Below are 23,544 nucleotides of genomic sequence, written 5' to 3'. Positions count from 1 at the left end.
CCCTTAATGCATATAATATAATTACATGCCAATGAATCAAGTATATTGGAAGCCTCCCACCCCAAAATCTTCTAGGCATAAGCTGTTTACTCCCTCTCCCAAAGAGTCAGTAACCTCTCGTTTTGAAAGAGCTATTAAGGCAGATGGAAAACACTACATTATTCGACCTTTGACAGCGAGCCGCAGTTTACTGGCATCAGCTAATCTAGGAGATCTTGGCATTGACGAGGGAATTGATAAATCCGCCAGTTCCAAGCCTGAGCGGCAACCTCAGATCAATCAGGAAGATGTATCCGACATGGTTATAGACATTGGGTTACAAGTCCGGGATTTAGTAGCAGAAACTGCGCTCCAGTTTGTTAGTGTAAAGGATAAATTGGACCATTTGAGTGAAAATATAAATCTTTTGCGTCAATTGCATCATGAGCAAACTGAGAGCGAATCTTATCATTTGCGCGATAGCGATAAGAAAATGTCGATGCGACACCAGAATACCAGGCACCTCGGCAGAGACGGCTCTAAATATCATGTTTCCATAGATGGTGAATCAAGTGGGCCATCTGGAACATATATCCCCATGATTACATCGTTTATTGCCAGCACGTGCTTCATAACGCCCCTCGTTGTGTTTTTAATTGATATTTCGTCCCACCAATAATGTGGGCGTTGATTTGCCATAAAAATAAAAATGTCGCGTTTGATTTCGTTGGTCGAGTTTTATTTCCTTATTTAGGTAGACGTCCCCTGGGGAAAAAGAAAAAATTTTCGTCCTCACTTATCAGAAACGTAGGTATTTAATTGATTGCAATAGTTGAAAATGAGCCAAGATCATCAAAGTTCAACATCAGGCTCAAACTTTCATATTTCTGATCAGATGGGTTCTTCGATGAAAGATAAAGAAGCCGGTGTGGAGGTGCAAAACCTCGAAGAAAACTCCAACAAATCTATGGAGTTTAGCGAGTCAATCGCTAGTGTGAAGCTTCATCATCATCACGGAGGGGAGTTGAAGAGAACTTTCTCGGTGTGGTCAGTTTTAGGTGTCGGATTCGGTTTGACCAATTCTTGGTTCGGGATCCTGGCCTCGTTGGTTACTGGTATCCAATCAGGTGGACCTATGTTGATTGTGTATGGAATTTTAATTATCGCGTTCATCTCTTATAACGTGGGGATTACTTTATCCGAGCTTTCTTCTGCTATTCCTTCTGCTGGTGGTCAATACGTGTGGACTCGTGTATTGGCTCCTAGACGGTTTCTGAGTTTCTTGGCTTACCTTGATGGAGCCTTCGGTTGGGCTGGTGCAATTTTCACTTCTGCTTCGATGGCCCTTTCTGTCGCCAGTAACATCATGGGTCTTTGGAACTTGATGCACCCAGACCATGTTACCCAGAAATGGCAATTGTTTGTGGTATATCAGATTGTCAATGTATTGTTGGTGGTGTTCAACTGTTATGGAAGAATCTTACCTTTTATTGCCAATGGTGCCTTGTACATTTCTTTGTTTTCATATGTGGCCATAACTATTACCGTTTTGGCATGTGCTAGAGGTAACTACCAGCCGGCACATTTTGTATTTTCCGATTTCGAAAACGGAACTGGCTGGAGTTCTTCGGGTATCGCCTTTATTGTTGGATTAATTAACCCTAACTGGTCTTTTAGTTGTTTGGATTGTGCTACTCATTTGGCAGAAGAGGTTTTACAACCAGAAAGAGTAATTCCAATTGCGGTTCTTGGAACTGTTACTATTGGAATGGTGACTTCTTTCACTTATTCAATTGCAATGTTCTTTTCGGTTCGTAACTTGGATGATATTGTAAGCTCTACCACTGGAATGCCTATTTTAGATATTTACTATCAGGCTTTGAGTTCTAGAGCTGGTGCTTGTTGCTTGGGAGTTTTGGTATTGTTGACTGCTTGCGGATGTACCATTGCTTCTCACACGTGGCAAGCTCGTTTATGTTGGTCTTTTGCTAGAGACAATGGGTTACCATTCTCTGATAAGTTATCGATTGTGGATCCTAAATTAGGAATTCCTTTGAATGCCCATCTTTTCTCATCGGTGGTGGTGGCAATTTTGGGTTGCTTATACATGGCTTCGGATACTGCTTTTAATTCGATGGTGGTTGGTTGTATCACCTTTTTATTGTTGAGTTACTCAATTCCAGTTTTGTGTTTGTTGTACAGAGGAAGAGACAATGTTAAACATGGTCCTTTCTGGTTGGGTAAGATTGGTCTTTGTGCCAACATTGTGACATTGGCCTGGACAGTGTTTGCCTTGGTTTTCTTTTCATTCCCAAGTTACATGCCTGTAACAGCAGATACCATGAACTATATTTCTGCCGTGTACGGTGTTTACATCATTTTGGTGTTGGCATATTGGTTCTTCCCTGTCAAGAAGTATTCTTGTAGAGAAGTGTTTGCTGGAGGTTTAGGTAACGACGAAGAAGAAGAATTCCCTGACGTTTGCAAATACCTGATATAGAGAAATGGTTTACAGAGATTAGATTAATAACATAGAAACTAGAGTATACTATCAAACACAATTATGGTAGCTCAATTAGATCATGGTTGGACCTAGGCTCTATAAATGACAAATGTATGGATCATCTGACACCTCTCTTTCAAAATTTAGTCCAGACAGGTTCTTATAGATTCAATTTCTCTATCCATCACACATCACATTTATATATGATAGGGTGATCTCCGTTCCATAAAATGCCTGAGACTATCAAGAACTGATAGTCCACAAGCGGGTGAAACAAAGAACCATAATAATGTACTGTCTATAGTGATGGAATACTTTTGGACAAAGTTAATAAAGAGAAAATTTTTTTGCTACTTCTCATCACCTTTATAGCTAAGAAAAACAAATGAAGTCGTGCTCTCCACCAAAATTATCGATCTCAGTGCGGTCTAGTTAAAACAGAAAAATTTCAAAGTAAACAACTACTAGTGCTTTATATGTCGTTATTTGGACAACAGTCATCGACAGGTAACCCATTGGGAGCCAAGCGCTCGATGTCCAGCTCGGGATTGTTTGGATCTGCCGCAAATTCTAACAATAACAACACCCAAACATTGCCTGCGGCTCCTAATGCCTTCAGCTTTGGCCAACCATCTCAACAACAAAATCAACCACCACAGCAAAATCAGCAACCTCAACAACTACCACAACCCCAACAACCCCAACAACAGAACCAATCCCAACAGCAAAACCAACAACCTCAAGTACAGCCAGCGAATAGTGGACTTTTTGGCGCTGCTCCTTCAACTAGTGCACAAGTGTTTTCCCAAGCAACTTCCAATCCAGTTCCGTCTTCTGCGGGCATTTCTTCTACTGCAAATGCCCTGCTTCCACCATCAGCCGTCCACGCATCTACCAATTCAACCTCTAAGTTGTTGAAAGACTTGATAGAGTCTGCTAATAACTTGCCAAAAATCAATAACCATGATTTGGGCTCTATACATTTAACGTTGAATGAATTACAAAGGAAATCCAATGAAATGAGGAAAAACAAAGACGATTCTGCTAATTTCACTAGAGCCCACTATTTGTTGGCGTCAAGTGGTATAAGTGCCGAAGAAATTGAAAGTGATTTGAAAGCCATTGACTTCCCGGTTGATCGTCATGGTATTAGTCAAATTTCGGGCCTTTCTGGAACTCAACAATCGTTGAATAAGGTTATAAAACCAAGACACGTTGGAATTGACCAGTTTTTGAACACGAAGAAGGAGCAGAATCTTTTGGCTACGATTGAACAATCCTTAACAGCTGCATCAAGAGATTTCGATGAGTACATCAGTAAAACAATCTCCATCGACTGGAAAGTCAAAAGAAATGAATTAAGAAAATCTGTCATAAATCAAAATTTCAATAATCCTTCATCTGACAGTACATTGGCTAAGTCCATTACTTGGAATAAGTCTGTACCTGGAAACTTTAGTATTTTGGCCCCATTGAGTCAATTAAATTCCAAGCTGTCGACTAGACAATATACTAGAGAAAAATTTGAACAATATGCCACCGTTATTTATCAATTAAATGAGTCAAGAATGCTGCACCATCATTATGCATTGTTTTCAAATTTTGAGGAATTAAACAAGCCAAGCAATGACTTAAAATCAAAGCAAATCACAGATGTATACAAGATTTTGATTCAGTTAAGTGAAGAAAATAAGTCAAAGGTTATCCAAGAGCAGAAATTCTTTGACCTTTACCAGACTGATGATACTCAAAAGAGAACTAACTTAAATGAATTGGTCATCAAGAAGAGCAAATCTTACTTGGAGGAGCAATTTTATCAATACATGGATGAGATATACAATAAAGATAAGGACAAGCAGAACTTTCTTCCACCAAATAACACAAATAAAGTAAAATTTTTCATAAACAAGATTATTGTGAAGAACAACAAAAATTTCAATGAGAAAACGTTGAAGGTGAATGGAACTCCCATCTGGGCCTTAATCTACTATATGTTGAGATCTGGTTTATACTCAGAGGCTCTCGAAATGGTTTTATCTAATCGTGAATTGTTTGAGAAGTTTGACAAGAACTTCCCCTTATACTTGAAAAAATTCCTTGAAAATGGTAAGTTTAAGTTACCTCATGACTTGAATGATAGATTTGTTTCTGAATTCAACCACCAATTTGCTTTTGTGAACGATGATTTGAAGAACTTGTATGATCCTTATAAGTACTCAGTCTATAAAATCATTGGAAAGTGTGATTTGTCCAAGAGAACTTTACCCCCATTACTTAATTTAAGCATAGAAGATTGGTTGTGGTTCCACTTAGCTATAGTAAACGAAACAAGCAGTTCCTCAGACTTGATATATGAAAAGTACACATTGGAGAACTTACAAAAGCAAGTAATTCTGATGGGTGCAAAGAAATTGAACTCGTCATCTAACAATCCTATGTACTTGAAGTGTTTGGCCATGGTTGGTTTGTATGAATTGGCCATTCAATACACTTTTGAATTTTTAAGCGAGATAGATGCAGTGCATTTGGCTATTGGATTGAACTACTATGGATTATTGAAAGTTTCCAGCAATATCAATAAGGATGAATTGATTTACTTGAATCCTAATCGTAACGAATATGAGGTGAATTTCCCAAGACTACTTGGTTCGTTTACCAGAGCATTCAAGATAAGCGACCCAAAGGTTGCATGTCAATACTTGATCTTGATCAGCATTTCAAAGGGTGGTAATTCCAAGGAAGATATTTCCCAGTGTCATGCAGCCTTAAGAGAATTGATATTACTTTCAAGAGAATTTAACTTATTGCTTGGACAGTTGGACGCAAACAACGGGGAAAAGATCAGTGGGTTATTGGAGAACCAAAGGGAATTGATAAAATTATCTGATATCCAGGATTTCTACAACAAAATAATCGAACTCAGTGCCAAAAAATGTGAAGAAGAAGGAAGAGTGTTTGATTCGTTATTGTTATATCAATTGTGCCAAGAATATGATACTGTTTTATCCATTATTAACAGAATTTTGAGTGAGCTTATAGCAACCACCGAATTGGATGAGTCGTTAATAAAATCTGGAAATTATGAAGTGACAGGTGAAAAGGATACTATTGAAAATAATATTGTATTGTTGAGCAAACATATTGTCAATACTTTCAGCAATAACAGCAACATTTTGAGCAAAACTAACAAGTCTTACAAGAATACTTCTGATTTGTTGTTGGCTATCATATCGGTGAGAGAATCCTTCCTCGCTAAGAACTTCAACCAAGTGTTGTTGGATATCGAAAATTTGCACTTGATTCCAATTAACCCTAAATCTGATCTTATCGAAACCAGAAAACTAGCGGACTATGTTCAAAACTCCCTAGACAACAGCATTTTGAAAGTTATTCCTTCTTTGCTTTTGATGACAATGACTTCTATCTCTCAAATCAACTACCAGATTTTGACCAAGTCATTCAAGAGTTTAGCTAATCAGAATGAGGAAATTTCTAGATTGAAGGCTATGGCTAAAAACTGTATGGTTTTTGCTGGAATCATCCAATACAAGATGCCTCGTGAAACCTATAGTGTTTTAGTACAATTAGAGAGTCAATTATAAATAGTCTATTACACTAATATATATCACTAGACATTTTGCAACCTACTTAGTGCGATGCGCCCATCTCATTTGTTTCTGGCTAAATCATGGCAAGAAAGAAGGAAGTAAACACTTTTCAATTTCCTCTGGAATTCAATAGTTTGAATGCTGAGTTTCAAAAACTGTTTTTCAAGCCAACAGCAGATGTCACTATTGATGATCAAATAATCATCATTAACAAATTTTTCACTAGTGGTTTGTGCAATGAATTGATAAAATCATTTGGTAATCTACAGCTAGAGACAACTCCTTTGGTCAAAAGTAAAGATTATGCTGCCCGAATAAATGATAGAACGCTAATAGAGGACTATAAGGCTTCTCAAAATCTCTGGTCCTATCTTCAACATGTCTTACTCCAAGATGACTACGATACGAATGTTGTGCAGAAAACTTTTGCCAAAGCCATTGGATTGAACCCTCAATTGAGAGTTTATAGGTATCAAAAGGGGCACTACTTTGGCAAGCACTATGATGAATCTGTCAAAGCGTTGAATGGAAGAACAAAATGGACTCTTTTAATATACTTGACTGGTGACGAAGAATTTGAAGGAGGTGGAACGATATTCTATGGTGATAATAAAAAACCATTGAATATTCACCCCTCCAAAGGAATGGCGCTACTTCACAAACATGGCGATGACTGCTTAATGCATGAGGCAGAATTGGTAAGATCTGGGGAGAAGTGGGTGCTAAGAAGCGACGTGGTTTATTAGAGCTATGTACATTAAGTTAACTTCTTGAGGGATTTGGTCATAAAAAAGTCGTTCGTGTGTTGTATTACTTCGGGAAAAGGTAATTGGTCAAGGATTCGGCGCTTGATCCATCCACTGAGCTTGTTTTGGACAGATTTCTGGTGATATCTATGATCAAATAAATATATCATTGAGTAATCATTGATATGCCGAATACTTCTTCCTATACTTTGGTTGATAGATCTCATGCAAATGTTTTCGATAAATTGCCTGCTATTATCTAATGCCATCAGTTTTGATCCTGTCTTAAGGAAAGTGGTTTCTTCAATAAATTTCTTCCTGGCTATAAGTTCTCCTGACATTAAATTCGGATATGGTAAACCAACCATTATAACAGCTCTTGCAAGTTCATCCAGAAAGTTAATACCTTCAGAGAGTTTACCTCCGACAACAGAGAAAAGCACAGCTCCTTTACCAGTCTTGATAGCTCTGGAATATTTTTTAAGCACTTCATCAACTTGACTTGATGAAGATGGCTCAACAAATAGTGACGACTTAAGTGCCTCCATTTGTTTCCAAATTCCCATTTGTTTCCATTCAGCAACAATATGGTTCAAGTACTTGTAACTAGGCAAGAACACAACTGTGCCGTCGGGGGTGTTTTTCATTATCTCAATCAAACATTCGCCTAACCTTAGGATTAGTGTACTGTTGTTCCGATTTTTGAACAGAAAGTCAAGAATTTGATTCTTATATGAACCAATTGGTAGAACCTTCAAATTTTCTATCGGAATAATGTGGTCACAAGAAAACTGCTTGATTTGGGTGGTTGGTAGATAAGGGAAAAGATACTCGGTATAATCACTCATAGGCTCCATTGTTCCGCCTGCTAAGATCAAGCATTTACAGTCCTCAACAATTGGTTTGAAAATCTCAGAGGGATCGAGCAACAAATACTTAATGGATAAGTCATCTGGCAGAGTCAGGTCCCAAAAAAAGCTACCTTCATTTGTTGGATTGCTTAGGGCCCTCAAAAATGTCACCAATTTAAATAGTAACGGATTAGAAGTAGTTTGATAATTTTCCACATTCTTTTCCAAATAGGTCTCTATTTTGAATGCAATCTTGGACGTCTTTAAGTATTCATTTAACTTATGGATGTTGAACAAATCTCCAGTGTTATCAATAAATATATCATTAATCTTTATCTTTCCACCCGTTTTGGCTAACTTGTTATCTCTGTTGTAGACAATAAATTTATGCAAAATGCTGCAAATTTTGATGAGCTTCATAATATTGATTCTATTCCCAGGGTTGAGCCTCTTTATGAACTTGTTGAAATACAATTTCAATGACTGATTCAAAGACGTTAGTTCTTCAGCGGAAATTGCCGCAGAGTTTAAGGCATTTATGGTATCTAATAGGTTATGTGCCTCATCGACTATGATTATGGAATTCTTGATATTTATGTTCAAACTGTCTCTTGCATTTTCCTCCAATAGCATTTGATACGGTAATGAAATGACCTCTGTCATTTTGAGGTTATTCCTAACCGAATAGTATGGACAAATTTTTAAGTATTCTCCCAATTGCTTCAACTCTTGGATATCGTGAATCTTCGTAAGACTATAGTCATTAAACTGTTGTTTGATACCTTCAACCTTGGTGTTACACACGAACTCACATTTCAGCTCCTTCTTCGCGAGTTCCCCACACGCTTCATTGATGGACTCGGTATTAGATAACTTGGATATCTTGGGGTGTATACATAGCTGCTTTCTTGAACCCATGGGAAGGTATTTGACTCGTTCAGACATGTCATAGAGAGAAGACTCGAAAGTAGTTAAAGCCAATTGACCCGAAAACTGGCCCAATTGTGTGTGTGTTCTTGATGAGAAGAATATCTTGGTAGAATCATCTTCCAATGTTCCCATGTCTATTCTATTGGATGGTCCATCATCAACTCTTTTCAAGAGTCTCGATATTTCATCCTTTAACTGCTCATTGTGGTCAGTACCTTCAATATCACTATGGTAATCTGCTGGAATATAATCGTCTTCGTAGGATGTCTTAAGCCTCTTCTCTGGCAATTCATGTACCTTGGCTATTTTCTTTTCGTATTCTTGTGATGCCTCCTCTAAATGCATTTCAAACTCTTTTCGCTCCCCTTGGTGTCTTGACAAAACCTTCTTCTTGTATGCTGTTTTGACCCACTCCGGTTCAGATTCAGATTCTGAATCGCCACTGTGTGACGTGGTGAGATTAGTATTCTTATGCTTTCTTAACCAGCTCATCGTGGCACATATTAACGAAAGGGTTTTCCCTGTGCCGGTGGGGCTCTCAAAAAGACCCACTTTGAAGCCTTTATCTATGGCTTCATATATCTCGCCCATTAGTTGTAGCTGAATATCATAAGGTTCGTAGGGATGGTGAAACTTATCATCTCCTCTCGTCATGATTGGGACTTCTAATCTCATTAGGACGCGTTACGCATTTTTGACTGCAAAAAGTGAGACACCCACGAAAGCACTAGGAGAGATAAAAACCGGAATATTATGAATATTGCAAATACATATAAATACAACTACAACTTACTTCTGTTGACTATCTGTTTCAACTCTTCCAACCCGTCTTTATCAGTGCAAGAACCACCACAAACGACTACCACTATGATATCGTCCTCATGGAGGTCTGGGAAATTCTTGAATAGCAAATCCATTCTGCTTAAACATACACAGACTGCTGCTCCACAGGCTGGCTCTATAAGATGATGGAATACATCGTGATAGTCAAGAACTGCACGGGCAGCATCGATATCGTCTATTGATTGGAATTTAGTCCTGTTATTGTCATCCTGATGCAAATAGTTATCGAGACTCTGCTTGGATAAATAAGAGCATGCCAAAGACGTAGCCAACGACTTCACTGAATCTAGAGTAAATATCTTCTTTTTCTTTATAGTTTCCGCAAAAGTGGGTGCTTGAGTAGTCTCAACGAGAAGAACATCGGCTTTCACCTTATTAGCCTTTAATCCCATTAATATCCCATTGTACAAGCCTCCACCTCCAATGGAACAAACAATACCCTTGAGCTTATCTTGAGGTAAATTGGAGGCACATATTTCGTCCACAAGACTTGAATGTCCTTCCCATATTAACTCATGTTCAAACGGATGACAGTATATCTTCTCGATTGAGTCATTTAGAAGAATCATCTGAGAACGTAAGTACCCATCCGCTTCATTAATAGAATTGCCAAAGATGAGAACGTGGGCATTATATGTCTCAAGCTTGCTTATAATAACTTGTTTAGTATGACTAGGGACACACACTGTACACTCTATTCCATAGAATTGTGCCAGGTATGCTGCCGCAAGACCAGCATTTCCACCACTGGACACAAACACGTGGATTTTTGTACCCAAAGATTTAGCACGAATCTCCTCAACCTTTGTGCCTATCAAATGGCTAATTCCCCTTAGTTTGAAACTTCCGGATGGCTGTTCATATTCATTCTTAAAAAAGATCTTACAAGGGGGCTTGAAAGGCAACCTTTTGGTGACGTCTACCAATGAGGTTTTCACAAATGGCACCTGCGCATGTTTTGTTTGATTTAATGACATGACAATCAAATTTTATCATCTTTACATTCTTAAGAATCAATAAGGGATTTATAGGGCTGCAAAAAATTGACTCCCAGCGAAAAAAGAGTTTGACTCTGAGAAAGAGCAGTCAAGAACGCAACGCCAAATTGCGTACAATTCGGGTACTCAAGGATACTAATATACACTCACATATATATAAGGCATTTCTAGGGCGGGGAGCAATTGAATATGTGCCGAAGATTCCTTCTAGCTGTGGTGAATTTTATTGCCAGTAATAATACAGTAGCTCAATGTGTTGAGAAGGTCGCAAGCCAACCCATCAGGACTTGGTTTTCGCAATAGGTAGTTGAATCTTTCAAGCTCATCAGTGAGGTTAACTTCGTCAATGAGTGGTAGTAAAGTAAGCTCACATCTAGGCCAATAATGTTCTGAATTGGACTGAATCAATTTTGAAAATGTCGCCGTCTTGCTCACGGTGAAGGACTCAGTAACAAACTTATTTTGCAAGGTAACTGTAATATCCGTATCGTTAAACGGCAACTCGAAAGATTTGTTAAGAAGCAAGTAATAGTTCATAAATACAAACTTATCAATGTCATTCTTAATGGGGTAATCGAAAGAGACTATCACTTTGATCAAGAATTGAAATATTGTGAATTCAATAAGTTCTTGTTCCTCTAATAATCTTTTGTTCAACTCTTCAAGTTTTTCACTTGGATGTTTCGCTGAATTAGCAATATCTAATCTCCCGACTTTGGATGCTAGACTGTTGTTCGCATTTATCAACACGATATTGAAATTGTAAAGTGCTTGATAACCGATGACTTGAGAATTAGCGGTGAAGTTCCTAAATAGGTACTCTTTGAAATCGTTAACCTTGTTGGGCTTCAATGAAATCGTGTTGATCTTCGGAAGCGTCTGCTTTAAAGTTTCCAAATTAGTTAAATGTTCAAAGATAAATGCGGTAGATGATGAAATCTGGAAATTTTTAGGAAATACCAAGATCTGTTTGAATTTGTGGAACCAAAACTGATTAATGGAGCTCAAAGATGTCTGCAATGTGTTATTCTGTTCAATTTCAAGAATTTCCAGAACAGACACGAAACCAATGGTAAAACTGCTTTTACTCAAAATTTTATAGTTGATGCTATTCTTGGGATAAATCTTGTGGATTATACTTAAGATACCATTCTTGTTAAGACTTACTCCAACAGTTATGAAATTCCCGTCAGTACTTAAGTTCTTGTTGTCATCGCCATTTAGCAGATACTTCAATAAATGGTTAGACACATACTTTTCCAAAACTGTACAAGGCGATACAGTCTTCGTAGCCAAGTCAACAATATCAAACTTCCCATGGTCATATGCAATTATCACTTTATCTCCAAGGGGAACTATGCTGGCGATATTTCCTTCGCCAATGTCCACATCGAAAAAATCTCCAGATGTATGATACACAGCGACTTTTCTGTACCTGGTGACAAATAGCCTGGAGCTGTCCCATAAGAGCTTACCGATTTTGAACCGAGATGCCATTAGAATTAAACGGGATCCGCTGGTAGAATCATACACATATACCTCATTATCTATTGTTTTCCAGGCAATGTAGGTGATACCGTCATACTGAATTGCTTCGTAAGCAATTGCACTAGCCGAGGCAGGTATAGAAAACTCAACCTGTCCATCCTTGAAGAATATAATTTCACCACTTTCTGTCAAGACGCTTATGTGCAATGAATTTGAAACCTGAACAAAATTGAAGTCTTTGACCTTCAAACTCCTATATTGCAGGTGATCAATGGTTATCTCGTCAGCATCTTCTATACCGTTTACCTCTAGTAGTACATCAAAGAAATTATGCACCACTATATATTGATCCGAGAACTTGCTTGTTCTCTTTAATACCAAAAATTCTCCTGTGTTTAATAGTACTCCAAGATAACAGTTTTTGTCCGATGGAGACAACTGAGACCATTGATGTTTAACAAAACAAGGTTCTGTTATTCTATTGAACTCAAATGTGGATGAGGAAGAGTTGAATGTCACCTTATTGAATTTCCCGACATCCAACTGGATGAGTTTCTCCGTATGCAAAATAGAACTTTGGGAGAACATATCTTCGGTATTCAAAACATTCTTATCGGTCGAAAAGTTTTCAATTGTATGATTATACTCCACTTGTGAGATAATGGATTTGTGTAGATTTGGAAGTTTAGGATCCAATATCACCAATTGATTTTCTCCATTGATGGCTAGTTGCAGATTACCTGACCATTGAACAATGTCACAAGCACTATGTGCCACCAAGGATCTGGAAATATTTTGAGTCAATATCATAATTGTTAAACAACCAACAAATATAAACAAGATGTGCAGAAATTCGCATTTTAAATCTCAACCACAATCTTCCTTTTTAATCATCATGGATTCCCCATTTTTCGGTACCACCATGATCGATATTGATATGGAAACAGTCGCAAATCCGTCATCTGACTTACCTAATTGGCTTAGAAGTGTGATTGACCGGGCCCTCAACGCAACAGGAATAACGTCTAAGAAAAAGGTTGCATCGGAAGAAGCTATTGCTTCGTTAGAAGAGGTTGACTTCGATCTGCTTGAGAGCTTTGATTGCCCCATATGTTATGATGAGTACAAGAGACATCCAGACTCCCATGATGCATCTTCAAATAACTCACAAGACCCTCACAAAGACACACGATCATATATTGATTTAATCAAAGAGAATGATCATGATATCATAGAAGAACTCAGATCCAACTGCAATATGCATCTTGAATCAATGAACGAAACATCCACATTCAAAGATCCACTGCTTTTTATGCCTTTGGATCAAACTGGATTGGGATATTGTCGATTTCCCCAAAGGAATCTCTATAGTTTGGAACCTCCAACCAAAGAAGACATTCTTCCAGGCTTAGAGGAATGGACAAAGAAAGAAGCCAAGAGGAAACCTCAAGCAACCCCTAATGATGCAGAACATGTACCAGTAAGAATGCCCAACTGTAAGCATGTATTTGGAAAGAGTTGTATTATCGAATGGCTCACCAATAATGCTAGTTGTCCATTATGCAGAAAAGAGGTAGAGGAGTCTAAAGAGAAGAATGCCCATGTTTTACACCGGGAGCGGTTAGAAAGATTGATCTCAAGCAATTATAATGATCCATCAAACACTTTATCTCACTTGATGGACTGCTCGACAGATATATTCAATCCCTTTAAGAGGCCATTCAATCCATCAATAACCCCTTTAACGGATGCCTTCATTAGCCGGACATTGGCTACACCAACTTGTACACTCCCAGGAAATACAATAGACCAAGTAAGGGTTAAAGAACCCAACTTGGTTACAGCTGGTAAGTTTCCAATTCCCAATTTCCCCATTGCAGCCAGTTCAGCATTCAGCGTAACAAGACCGGACTCCATAATAGCCATAAATAGCAGAAGCAGAACTGGAAATGCTAATGGAAACACAGGTGTTGCACCGGCTGCAAATACAGGGGTTACCTCGGCTGCAAATACCACTATTCCAGCAGCTGTTAATGAAGACAATAACGATAGTTCCAGTGAAAGTGATAGCGCTGACACCTCTTGGTGGAACTCAGCCGACTAGTTTACATCTATTAGAAGTTTCAATATGATTGTGGAAGCATGCACAATGATTCCATTTGTCTGTCAGATTCCAGATGAAAAGTTGAAGATCGCATCGCGATTGTGTACAGCAGAAACATTATTTATCCCTCATATTAAAATTTACTTATGATATAACCATTAGTGGAACCATAAAACGGAGTAAGAAGCCTCGAAAAGTGATCAATCAAGCAATCCACCTAAATCCTTGAATAAGGTCAATACCAAAACAGTCAACTCGAAATGATATCGCCGTCAAATCACGGGAGGTTTTCTTTAAAATTTCCTTTAAATGTGTGTGATTTGGTGCTTTTGAAAGAGACCAAGTCATGTATGAGAACATCAATAAAAATGACGTTGAAGGACAATATGGAGACCTTTTATCGTAAACGATGGATGTCGGGAGTTCAATCAGCAAATAATATTTCTGAGCTTAATAATAAGATAGAAGATGACTTAGATTTAAGTGAGAGTCATCAACAATCCTGCCTTACCGAGCAACTCTCAAGCAGCGACTACTACGAAGGTATTGAAGATGATACTGATTCCAGCTCCAGAAGAAGCAATATATTCGAAAGTGATACTGATGCCAACGAGGACCAAATATCAAATGACAGTGTGGAGATGAGACCAGTTATGAAATTCAACGAACCAGATCTATTGATAGAAAAGCTTCAAAAGGACGTTGTCAAGCAGGTGAGAAGTGCTATGAAAGTTCCCGAAGGCAATGAGCATATTCTTAACTGTTCAGTTAATGCTATATTGACGGATCCACAATTTAGGAGTGTCAATTTTGCAGACCCAGAGGGGTTGAAAAAAGGAGATGAAGCGGCCTTTAATATGATTTTGTCATGTCAGCTTATAGACAAGTACGTTGACACCAAGGCTGGTGAACTCTATGATATAATTACTGGATCTCTTTTGTTCACAGGTGAACAATCTGGAGGAGCTACCGTTGAACAACCTGGCTGGTTTTCGAAATATATGGATATTTGGCAATTTGATGGACAGCAATATGACACGTTTGACCAACAGACCTTCCAAGACTATTTCATGAAAGACCTTTACTCATCTGAATCATTTGAGACGTTGGATGTGAAAAAGATTGCAGATCGAATCTTTCTAATGAACTTACAAAAGTTCAGGTTTTATTTTAGTAAAATGCCCCTGAAGATCAATGTGTGTGAAATTGACTTAGAAGAATTGGATGATGATGATTCGAAAGATGAGCTTGAAGTAATCAACAAGAGAAATCTAAATCTGTTTGTTAGCCAGAGAAAGAGCCAAGTGACCGTTAAATTCACTCAAGATCCTGAAACAATCATTTTTGAGGATATGGATCCACCTGAATCAATCAGTCTAAATTTATAGAAGTTTATTTATCAATAGAAGCAGATAACGGACTGGCAGTCCACAGAATTCGTGGGGAACAATGTCGCAAAAAAATATAATACATCAATTAGTTATCCACCGTCGATGAGATTTACATGATGTCTGAATTGAAACAGCCGCCATCCACGTCCAATAACTATATAGATGTGGAACAGAAAAAAAAGAGGAGAAATATAGGGCAATATGTGTGTCCAGATTGTGGTAAGATATTCACCCGGACTGATCACCTTGGAAGACACCGACTCAACCATAAACCCAAAGAGCTTTTTGAATGTGATTTCATGTTAGAGGTAATTGGTGGAGGGAAGAGAAAATGTGGGAAAACTTTTGTGAGGCGTGACTTGAAAGATCGACATGTTCGAAGACACATGTCTTCTGGAAGCACATCAAGAGTCAATTGGTCGAGTGTAAGTGGTTCATCTGTATCTTCACACGAGTCATCATTAACTATAGATTCTCCAAGAATGCGGAGCATGTCCATAAAGAAAGAACCATCAAAGAATTTGAACAATCAGCAGAATGCACTTGTACGTTCTCAGTCTGCTGCCGAATCTCCACTTCAAATATCAAATTTAATACATGCTGCTGAGTCTAATGATACACTGTCGTTTATTAAGCCTGAATTATCCCATAGTAATCAAAGCAGTAATGGAGGGTTCGGAGACTTGTTTCCAAATGGTCGTGGTAATGGAATTGATGTCTCAGATGAAAAGAAGGCAGAGAATACCAAAGAAGTTTACCCTCTTAATACGATGCAAAGTCAGAACGAACTCATCTCCTGGTTGTTTAACGACTCATCTCCCAATAACATAGTTTCTCCTATGGATATTCCCATGCAAAGTACAGCGGAAAATAATACAAGCATTGCAAATGCTTCCATTTTTCCCAGTGGGTTCGATCTAGGACAGTATACCAATGGGCAAGGTTTTCAGAGTTATGAATTGGCTCAAAATAACTTGTTCAGGAGTGAGATAAATCCTCTTGATGAACTTCTTCTCAAAAGCTATAATCAAGGCCTTGGCAATGTGTACAACGAAGAAAACGGTAAAAGCATTGATTCATTGGATACTTCTGAAACTCCTATCGACCATAAAAGGAATGGTAGTAAAGTGAGTTTCTGCCTCGCTGAAGACAACCGATTAACTTCTTTCAATTTCAGTCTACCTTCGACGGTGTCATTGACATCTCCAGGAAGCACTAACGATTCAAACGCAACACCAACTCCAACCAATGATATTTTCAGTCCCACCTTGTCAACAAATCTACAAAGGCGAATCCATGAATATGGGTCTAGATTTAATATCATTACAAATGAACACATATACATTGACAAGATGGTTTTGCATCAATTGTTTGTATCATTGCCCGCTTTACAGAGAAATTTCGTGGAGCTGATTTTCAATGACAAGATTTTAATCGAAGACAGATTCTCCTACTACTTATCTGTGTATTGGCTTGTATTCCATCCTCAGTTTAATATTCTACACAAATCATCCTTCAAAACAAAAGAAGCAGAACCATTATTAATATTATCCATGATTCTAGTTGGGTGTAATTATTGTACTCCAGCAGACAAACCAGATCATCTTAGCCAACCCCGTTCAAAATCCCCAGAGTATAAATTGGCATTGGCTATTGCTACCCCGTTACGATTTGCAGTTTTTCAGCATGACGGCTTTAAATCGCCTGTAAAGCTCTGGGTTTTGCAAAGCTTGAACTTATTGGAATGGAGTGAAAAGAACTTCCTTTCAAGAGCAATGCATGAACGAGCTCACATTCATCATAGTACGACAGTTCAACTAATGAGAAGATCACATGTATTGGGTGGAAATCCTGCCAGTGACAAGCCTAATTCATCCACAGAAGATGAGTTTGATGCTGATAAAGTTAGAGAGAACCACGATAAAAATGATTATCAGCTATATAAAAAGTGGGTGGAGTCCGAATCCTTCAAAAGAGTTACATATATGACTTTCTATTTGGATATTGCTGATTATGTAAAATTCCGTCATAATCCAGTTATCTTTTTTCATCAATTGCAATTATTGAAGTTACCCTGTGAGGACGAACTCTGGGAAGCAACTGATGTGAATGGATCCTTCTATAAAATTATGAAAAAGCAGAAAAAGTTGGCATCCACCAAGAGCGGTTTGAACCCTAACGAATCCTTCTTAAACGTGGTAAAAAAATTGTTGAAAGTTAGTTCAGTCTTGAACTTGGTACCATCTCCTTTCACAAGAAAAATATTATTCGGTGGGCTTTTATCAATCATGTATCAAATGCAGCTGTTTGAACTACAAAATTCGTCATCATTAATTGCATTACCAAGCAACTCAAACTTTCAGGAATGGAAAGACCTTATAAGCATTGCTATTGATAACTTCTCACGATCAGTGAAAGAGAATTGCAAGACAGTGAAATTGAACAAATCTTCCATGAAGTTACTTGATGGAGGTATTTCGACTTGTAAGTTTTCAATTTATCATTTAGCTCATATTGTGGGATTAGGAGACTTAAATACTTACGACTGTTCGATTTTTTGTGGCTCCCCTGCTAATCAAAATGTTATCATTACAATGAAAGATAGACTCATTGTCGAGAGAAAATTACTGAATATTTGGTCAAAGGATTTTCATAAAGATATGAATGGAAATGATGTCATCAACCTCAAAGGTATTGTACACTGCTATATATTCTTGTGGGAAACTCTCTTAGATCATGAAAAGGGACAACAGAAGAAAGAAATATGGAATCCTGGAAAGGACTACTTCGATAGCATGTTTGCGTTAAGTTTAGTAATGCAAATATTGTGGAGTTATTGCTTCTTGACCTCAGGAATTGAATCCACTAGATATGCAGATATCGAAGATAGCATGTACCTGTTGACTTTTGAGAAATTGGTGGATTTAAGTGCCGAAAGTGGCTATGAGTATTTACAGAGGGTCAGACAAGAGTTTATGATGAATTTAAGACGAGAGAATTTGCATCATTCTCATGCCATTGAGAACCTCTATAAAGCAGATAGTAAGATCCTGCCTCATGAGATCACCTCAAAGTATGGTGAAATCTTGTCAAATATAAGCAACAAGCAAAATATTAGTGGATTGTGTTTTCTCATAGGAACCAGACTATATAATAGTCAATGGGAGCTCGTCAGAGAGAATGGAAAGCTTATCATAAACTGTGGGATGAGATCTATCGGAAAGAAAGAAGTTTTCTGTTCTGATGTGTTTGATGTGGAGTTACTAGATTAATTACGAATTACTAAACTAAAGTAGTGCTTGTATATTTATAATGCCAAAAATTATCCTGTGAAAAACTTGAAAAACTCATTAACCATATTAAACCAAGAGAACAGCATTAACACAACCGTCTCTATCAGGTTCATTAGTAATTTGGGCAAATTTACCCCAAACAACTTTACCCCCAGCTGTTACCAATCCCAACTCAGATACATTGACTTCGATAATAGTACCTTTGGTTAACACTCCCAATTGAGTGTACATGGGGGATTGGGGATTCTTCTTAACTGCTAAGATTGGCAAAAATACAGTCACACCCAACTCAGGATGAGTGACATTGGCTTTCTTTTGTCTCAAAGCCGAAGGTCTAATGATTCTTTCCATTTTCACTGGTCTTCTAGTAAACCCTTCTCCTACAAACGTATGCTTTGTTATCATTCTCTTCCAAGCTTTGCTATTCTTTTGACCTGTTTTGATGACTTTGAATGTTTCTTCTTCAGAAATACCTCTGACCTTAGGCAATGGAACACTAAACTTATCAGCCTTTTCTAATCTCTTTTGTTTGATCGAGGAAGATATGGCTTTAGCAGTATTATCATTTTGACGATCCAATAAGTATGTTGGCAATGCCTCACCAGATTCTGCAGCTGGAGTAGATGGACCTTTAACCTTAGATTCCTGGTGGGCCTTGATCTTCTTCTTCATAGCTACCTTTTCACTATAACGTTTCTTAGCAAATTGCTTACCCTTCCATCCCTTTAAGGTTTGAGCATCTTTAGAAATTCTGTGGCCTTCTCTGGCTTCTCTTTTTCTCTTTCTCTCTTCGTGATCTAATCTTCTCCCATGCTTCTTTATGTGTTGTTCAATATATTCGTTCTGAGGCATTATGATGTGGTGTCGTTAGCTTAACTTTCTAAAATTTTTTATAGAAAAATGAGATGAGACGGACTTCGCGATCGATGAGGTGCAAAAAATTTTGAAGTTAGTAAAACATATCTAAGAAATGTCAAGCAACATAGATGAGGTAATATCCACCATAACCCCATCTTTGGAGAGCACTAATGATGGTATACTCAAAATATTGGAATATGAAATGCAGAACGACTTGCCCGAATTCATAAACCAGTTATTGCTCGATAGTAAGAGTAAGTTGGAGGAAGTATCCTTACTTAATTTGAAGAATAATACGGTCTTGTCTTATATCCATAATGCAGTGATGATTATCTTAAGTCAAATAGAAAGAACAAAGGAAGGAAAGTACGAAGAAGCAGATGATGTTAGGGAAAAATCAATCGAGAGCACCATTGCTCAGAGAGTAACGATAGAGAGAGGAATCAAACCTCTTGAGAAGAAGTTAAACTATCAATTGGATAAGATGATCAGAACATACAATAAAATGCTACAAGAATATGAAGCTAAGGGTAATGATGACCAGCAAAATGCTAGTGTGAATAATGATAATGACGATTCCAGTGAAGAAAGTGAAGATGAGCTAGCATATAGACCAGATGCTTCTTCCTTAATGAGCAAGGCTTCAAAGAAGGCTTCATCAAAACCCGAAGAACCCATTCAGGAAGCATATAAACCACCTAAGATTTCTGCGATGGCTCCTCCAACAAGAGAAGAGACAAAGAATAAGCCAAGCAAGAAGCTTCAAAGTATGGAAGAGTATTTGCGTGAAAATAGTGATTTACCAATGGAAGAGAAGTCTATTGGTGTTAATATTGTTAACCACGGTAGAGGTGGTGTTAAGACTGATTCTGAACGGAGAAAGGAGAAGGAATTACAAACATATGAAGAAACTAATTTCGTCAGATTGCCTAGTACCATGACCAAAAAAGACAAGTACCAAAAACGGAAAGAACTTAACAACACTTTTGGAGGTGAAGATTGGTCCATGTTCAATAATTCTAGACAATTAAGCGAAGGTACCAGCAGAAAGAGAAAACCCAACAGTGTTTGGGACAAAGTCAAAAGAAGAAAGTAAATAAAGATTATATATTTTATTTGTATAATAGCACATAACATTACAATTCTTGCTAATCTATTTATATGTTTCATAATAAACTCTTAAAACCAAACCATAACAAGTTGTGAAAAATAGAACAAATCTCGAACATTTAGTTCAAGATGTACTCAAAGTAGGTAGCTTTCAAATAAGCGGCAGGATTCATCTAAAATAGTTGATATTCTTGTTAGAATCGTGAGTGAAATCGTTAACTGGGGCATTAGAAAATATTTGGGGAGTCTTTAAATAACCCTGATTGTTCAAGTTGAAGTTCATGCCCGTATTGTTGTTCAAGTATCCACCACCATTAGAATTGTAGTTCAATCCTCCAGAATTCGAAGAGTTAACGCCATTGACATTGGGATTCATGTTCAAATGGTTAGTTTTCAGTTGACTCATTGGAATTGGGCCACCATTTATATTCATAAAATATCCAGGTTGCCCACCAGTCATGGATGGAGTCACATTCAGGCTACTGTTGACTGATTGGGGTTGACTAACAGAACCAGCATAAAAGTTGTTCGATAACTTTAAGTTATTGAGATTATGGGATAACTGTTTGTCAAGGACATAATTAGAATTCATTGGACCCAGAGCAGCCATAGACGAATTTAACTGGAAAGAATTTGACCTGGAGTGCACACCTGGATAGGAGTTTGATCTAGATTCTAAGGAATTAGAGCTTGAACGATGAGGCACCTGCGGAGCAGAGCCAGAACGAGAACCATGGACTGAACCAGGTTGACTGAAATCATTTAAAGGTAAATGAGCAGTTGCAGCAGAGGCAACGTTCATGAATTGGGGAGGGACATTAGGGTTGGTAGTATAGTCATAGTTGAAGATTGGGGACGAATTAACGCCCCCTTGATTAGTCCTTGGTGGAAATTGTGAATTTGGGACATTGTGATTGTTTAAGATTAACGAAACCTTCAGTTGAATTCTCTTGCCAAATGAACTGATAATCTTGCAATTTTGAAAATAGTTGCCAATGATTTCGTGCTTAATCGCTTCATTGTTGGGTGACATAGGGTTAGCCAAAAGACTTAAGTTCTTTGGCTTCAAGGATGCATAGTCTATGTTTGGATTGGTCAAATTATCTATCAACGTTTGGATGACGTAGTTACCAAAAGGATCATTAATTAACTTATTCAAGCTAGCTGAAGTTTTCAAAATGTGATGGACCATCTCAAACTTCAAGTTAACAAAGTCAATATTGACTTCATTGTTCTTAAATTCATTATTAGCACAGTTCTTGATGAATTTTTCAATGACATTGGAAGAAAACTTCAAATTACAATAATGGATCATATCAAACCTGACCAAATTGGAGTAGAACTTGTAGTGAATCTGATAGTCATTGATAGAAATCAAATACTGTAATACATAGTTACCAAACTGGTCATTGATCAATTTATTGAGGTTGAAATCATTCAAAATCTCATTGACAAACTGATTCAACTGTTTATAAGTGACATGATTGAGACACTTTTGCAAAACACAGCACCCGTGTTTATGGGTTGCCACGGTGATCAAATCATTCAAGATTGAATCGTAAATGAATTGACACTGCAATGGTTTGAACTTGTTCAAGATCTTTTGGATCACATGGTTACCATTCAAATCCTTGATCAATTCGATAATGAATGGCTTCAAACCACTTGTAAGTAAGTCCAATTGGTAAGGAGAATTCAAACTTTCGATGATTTTCTGTAAAGCTCTAGTTCCATGTTGATTAATAGAAATCTGAAACAAATTGGACTGCAAAATGTCCAACATCAAGTTCAAATTTTCATTGGAAGCGTATTTGATCAATTTTTGAATCAAGTAATTGCCAAAAGGGTCAATGATTAATTCATACAAGTTAAGATAAATTTCATTGAAGATGATTTCAAAGTTTGCATATCTAATGGAATAATTTGAAATCAAGTTTTCATCAATCTTTTTTTGCAAAAATCTACAACCATATTGATCCTTCGATAACCGCAAAATATCTGATTTCAACTGAGATAATGGTATTTTGCTCACTGCAGCCAAATACTCCTTATCAATCTCTGCTCCAGCTGTGATCACCACATTGTTGGAATGGTTATTTGAAGGTGGTGTGATTGGTTCAATAATGGAGTTTACTGAAGTCACCGAGTTGATGGATAATTGATGCTGATGGTTGGGCCGGATGTTAGGGTTCAACAGGTTCTTGTTAAGATTCAAGTTACCAGAAATTCCGGGGCCAGTCTGATCAAATAATGTCAAGCCGGAGAAGCTGGACATGTTAGAGTGGGTGGATACAGCGGAGTTTGTTCTTTGGTGAGTAAGTGCCTTATTTGAATCGGAATCATTCATGCTTGATGGATTAATGGATAACTGGGTATAATCCATTCCTTCAGAGTGAATATGATCGATCATTATAAAATATTAACCATTGGACTTAGGTGAACAAAGAGGGAGAGGAAAAAAATTGTTGGATACTTAGTTAATAAATACTGAGATCAGATTAAGAAAGGTGTAGTATTTACACGAGTTTTATCTCAATACCAATCAAAATGGTGTAAAATTATTTTTTTTTTGTGATAATTCTAGATTCTCCCACATGATTTCAGGACTTGTATTAGCTGTAGAAACAATCTTTTTTATAAGGTTGTTTGTGGTCAAATTTGACATTTTGAAGCCACCCATTAGACTTATACAACTATTTAGCTTAACCAAGACTTTATAAGACTCTCTTGATTCTAATCTTATGTCCCCCTTCTTGTTTTTGTTACTATTTGCGTTTTGAGAAATATCCTGATTGCACGGTAAAAGTAAATTTTTGGATTCCTGCTATTTTTGCACCTGCTC

General features: G+C 37.6%; 10 protein-coding genes across 10 annotated transcripts; 6 read left to right on the top strand and 4 right to left on the bottom strand. All coding sequences in view use genetic code 12, as the record gives it.

Annotated features, from left to right (window-relative positions):
• Nucleotides 1–874: 874 nt before the first annotated feature.
• Nucleotides 875–2,506, top strand: HNM1 (choline transporter; the record flags this gene model as incomplete). The annotated part of the gene is made up of 2 exons (XM_006684725.2): nucleotides 875–2,458; nucleotides 2,495–2,506. 2 exons carry the CDS (start codon nucleotides 875–877, stop codon nucleotides 2,504–2,506), a joined length of 1,596 nt encoding a protein of 531 aa, XP_006684788.2.
• Nucleotides 2,507–2,958: 452 nt separating this feature from the next.
• On the top strand, nucleotides 2,959–6,836 carry NIC96 (nuclear pore complex subunit; the record flags this gene model as incomplete). The annotated part of the gene is made up of 2 exons (XM_066158058.1): nucleotides 2,959–6,052; nucleotides 6,268–6,836. 2 exons carry the CDS (start codon nucleotides 2,959–2,961, stop codon nucleotides 6,834–6,836), a joined length of 3,663 nt encoding a protein of 1,220 aa, XP_066014155.1.
• An 11-nt stretch (nucleotides 6,837–6,847) lies between these two features.
• CHL1 (ATP-dependent DNA helicase chl1) lies at nucleotides 6,848–9,292 on the bottom strand (the record flags this gene model as incomplete). Its single annotated transcript, XM_006684372.2, has 1 exon — nucleotides 6,848–9,292. One exon carries the CDS (start codon nucleotides 9,290–9,292, stop codon nucleotides 6,848–6,850), a length of 2,445 nt encoding a protein of 814 aa, XP_006684435.2.
• A 107-nt stretch (nucleotides 9,293–9,399) lies between these two features.
• On the bottom strand, nucleotides 9,400–12,756 carry PSN45_003335 (uncharacterized protein; the record flags this gene model as incomplete). Its single annotated transcript, XM_006684373.2, has 3 exons — nucleotides 9,400–10,407; nucleotides 10,463–10,493; nucleotides 10,736–12,756. The coding sequence occupies 3 exons, from the start codon at nucleotides 12,754–12,756 to the stop codon at nucleotides 9,400–9,402; spliced, it is 3,060 nt and encodes a 1,019-aa protein (XP_006684436.2).
• Nucleotides 12,757–12,841: 85 nt separating this feature from the next.
• Nucleotides 12,842–14,050, top strand: PSN45_003334 (uncharacterized protein; the record flags this gene model as incomplete). The annotated part of the gene is made up of 1 exon (XM_006684375.2): nucleotides 12,842–14,050. The coding sequence occupies one exon, from the start codon at nucleotides 12,842–12,844 to the stop codon at nucleotides 14,048–14,050; it is 1,209 nt and encodes a 402-aa protein (XP_006684438.1).
• A 368-nt stretch (nucleotides 14,051–14,418) lies between these two features.
• Nucleotides 14,419–15,438, top strand: PSN45_003333 (uncharacterized protein; the record flags this gene model as incomplete). The annotated part of the gene is made up of 1 exon (XM_006684376.1): nucleotides 14,419–15,438. The coding sequence occupies one exon, from the start codon at nucleotides 14,419–14,421 to the stop codon at nucleotides 15,436–15,438; it is 1,020 nt and encodes a 339-aa protein (XP_006684439.1).
• A 119-nt stretch (nucleotides 15,439–15,557) lies between these two features.
• On the top strand, nucleotides 15,558–18,713 carry PSN45_003332 (uncharacterized protein; the record flags this gene model as incomplete). Its single annotated transcript, XM_006684377.1, has 1 exon — nucleotides 15,558–18,713. One exon carries the CDS (start codon nucleotides 15,558–15,560, stop codon nucleotides 18,711–18,713), a length of 3,156 nt encoding a protein of 1,051 aa, XP_006684440.1.
• An 87-nt stretch (nucleotides 18,714–18,800) lies between these two features.
• On the bottom strand, nucleotides 18,801–19,586 carry NSA2 (Ribosome biogenesis protein; the record flags this gene model as incomplete). Its single annotated transcript, XM_006684727.1, has 1 exon — nucleotides 18,801–19,586. One exon carries the CDS (start codon nucleotides 19,584–19,586, stop codon nucleotides 18,801–18,803), a length of 786 nt encoding a protein of 261 aa, XP_006684790.1.
• Nucleotides 19,587–19,704: 118 nt separating this feature from the next.
• On the top strand, nucleotides 19,705–20,688 carry PSN45_003330 (uncharacterized protein; the record flags this gene model as incomplete). The annotated part of the gene is made up of 1 exon (XM_066158057.1): nucleotides 19,705–20,688. The coding sequence occupies one exon, from the start codon at nucleotides 19,705–19,707 to the stop codon at nucleotides 20,686–20,688; it is 984 nt and encodes a 327-aa protein (XP_066014154.1).
• Nucleotides 20,689–20,871: 183 nt separating this feature from the next.
• MPT5 (protein necessary for high temperature growth) lies at nucleotides 20,872–22,977 on the bottom strand (the record flags this gene model as incomplete). The annotated part of the gene is made up of 1 exon (XM_006684827.2): nucleotides 20,872–22,977. The coding sequence occupies one exon, from the start codon at nucleotides 22,975–22,977 to the stop codon at nucleotides 20,872–20,874; it is 2,106 nt and encodes a 701-aa protein (XP_006684890.2).
• Nucleotides 22,978–23,544: the final 567 nt, after the last annotated feature.

The sequence above is a fragment of the Yamadazyma tenuis genome, chromosome 4, assembly GCF_029203305.1.
Source record: "Yamadazyma tenuis chromosome 4, complete sequence".
NCBI classification, from domain to species: domain Eukaryota; kingdom Fungi; phylum Ascomycota; class Pichiomycetes; order Serinales; family Debaryomycetaceae; genus Yamadazyma; species Yamadazyma tenuis.
The sequence above is the reverse complement of the archived record's forward strand: the minus strand, read 5'-3'. Positions and strand labels throughout refer to the sequence as shown.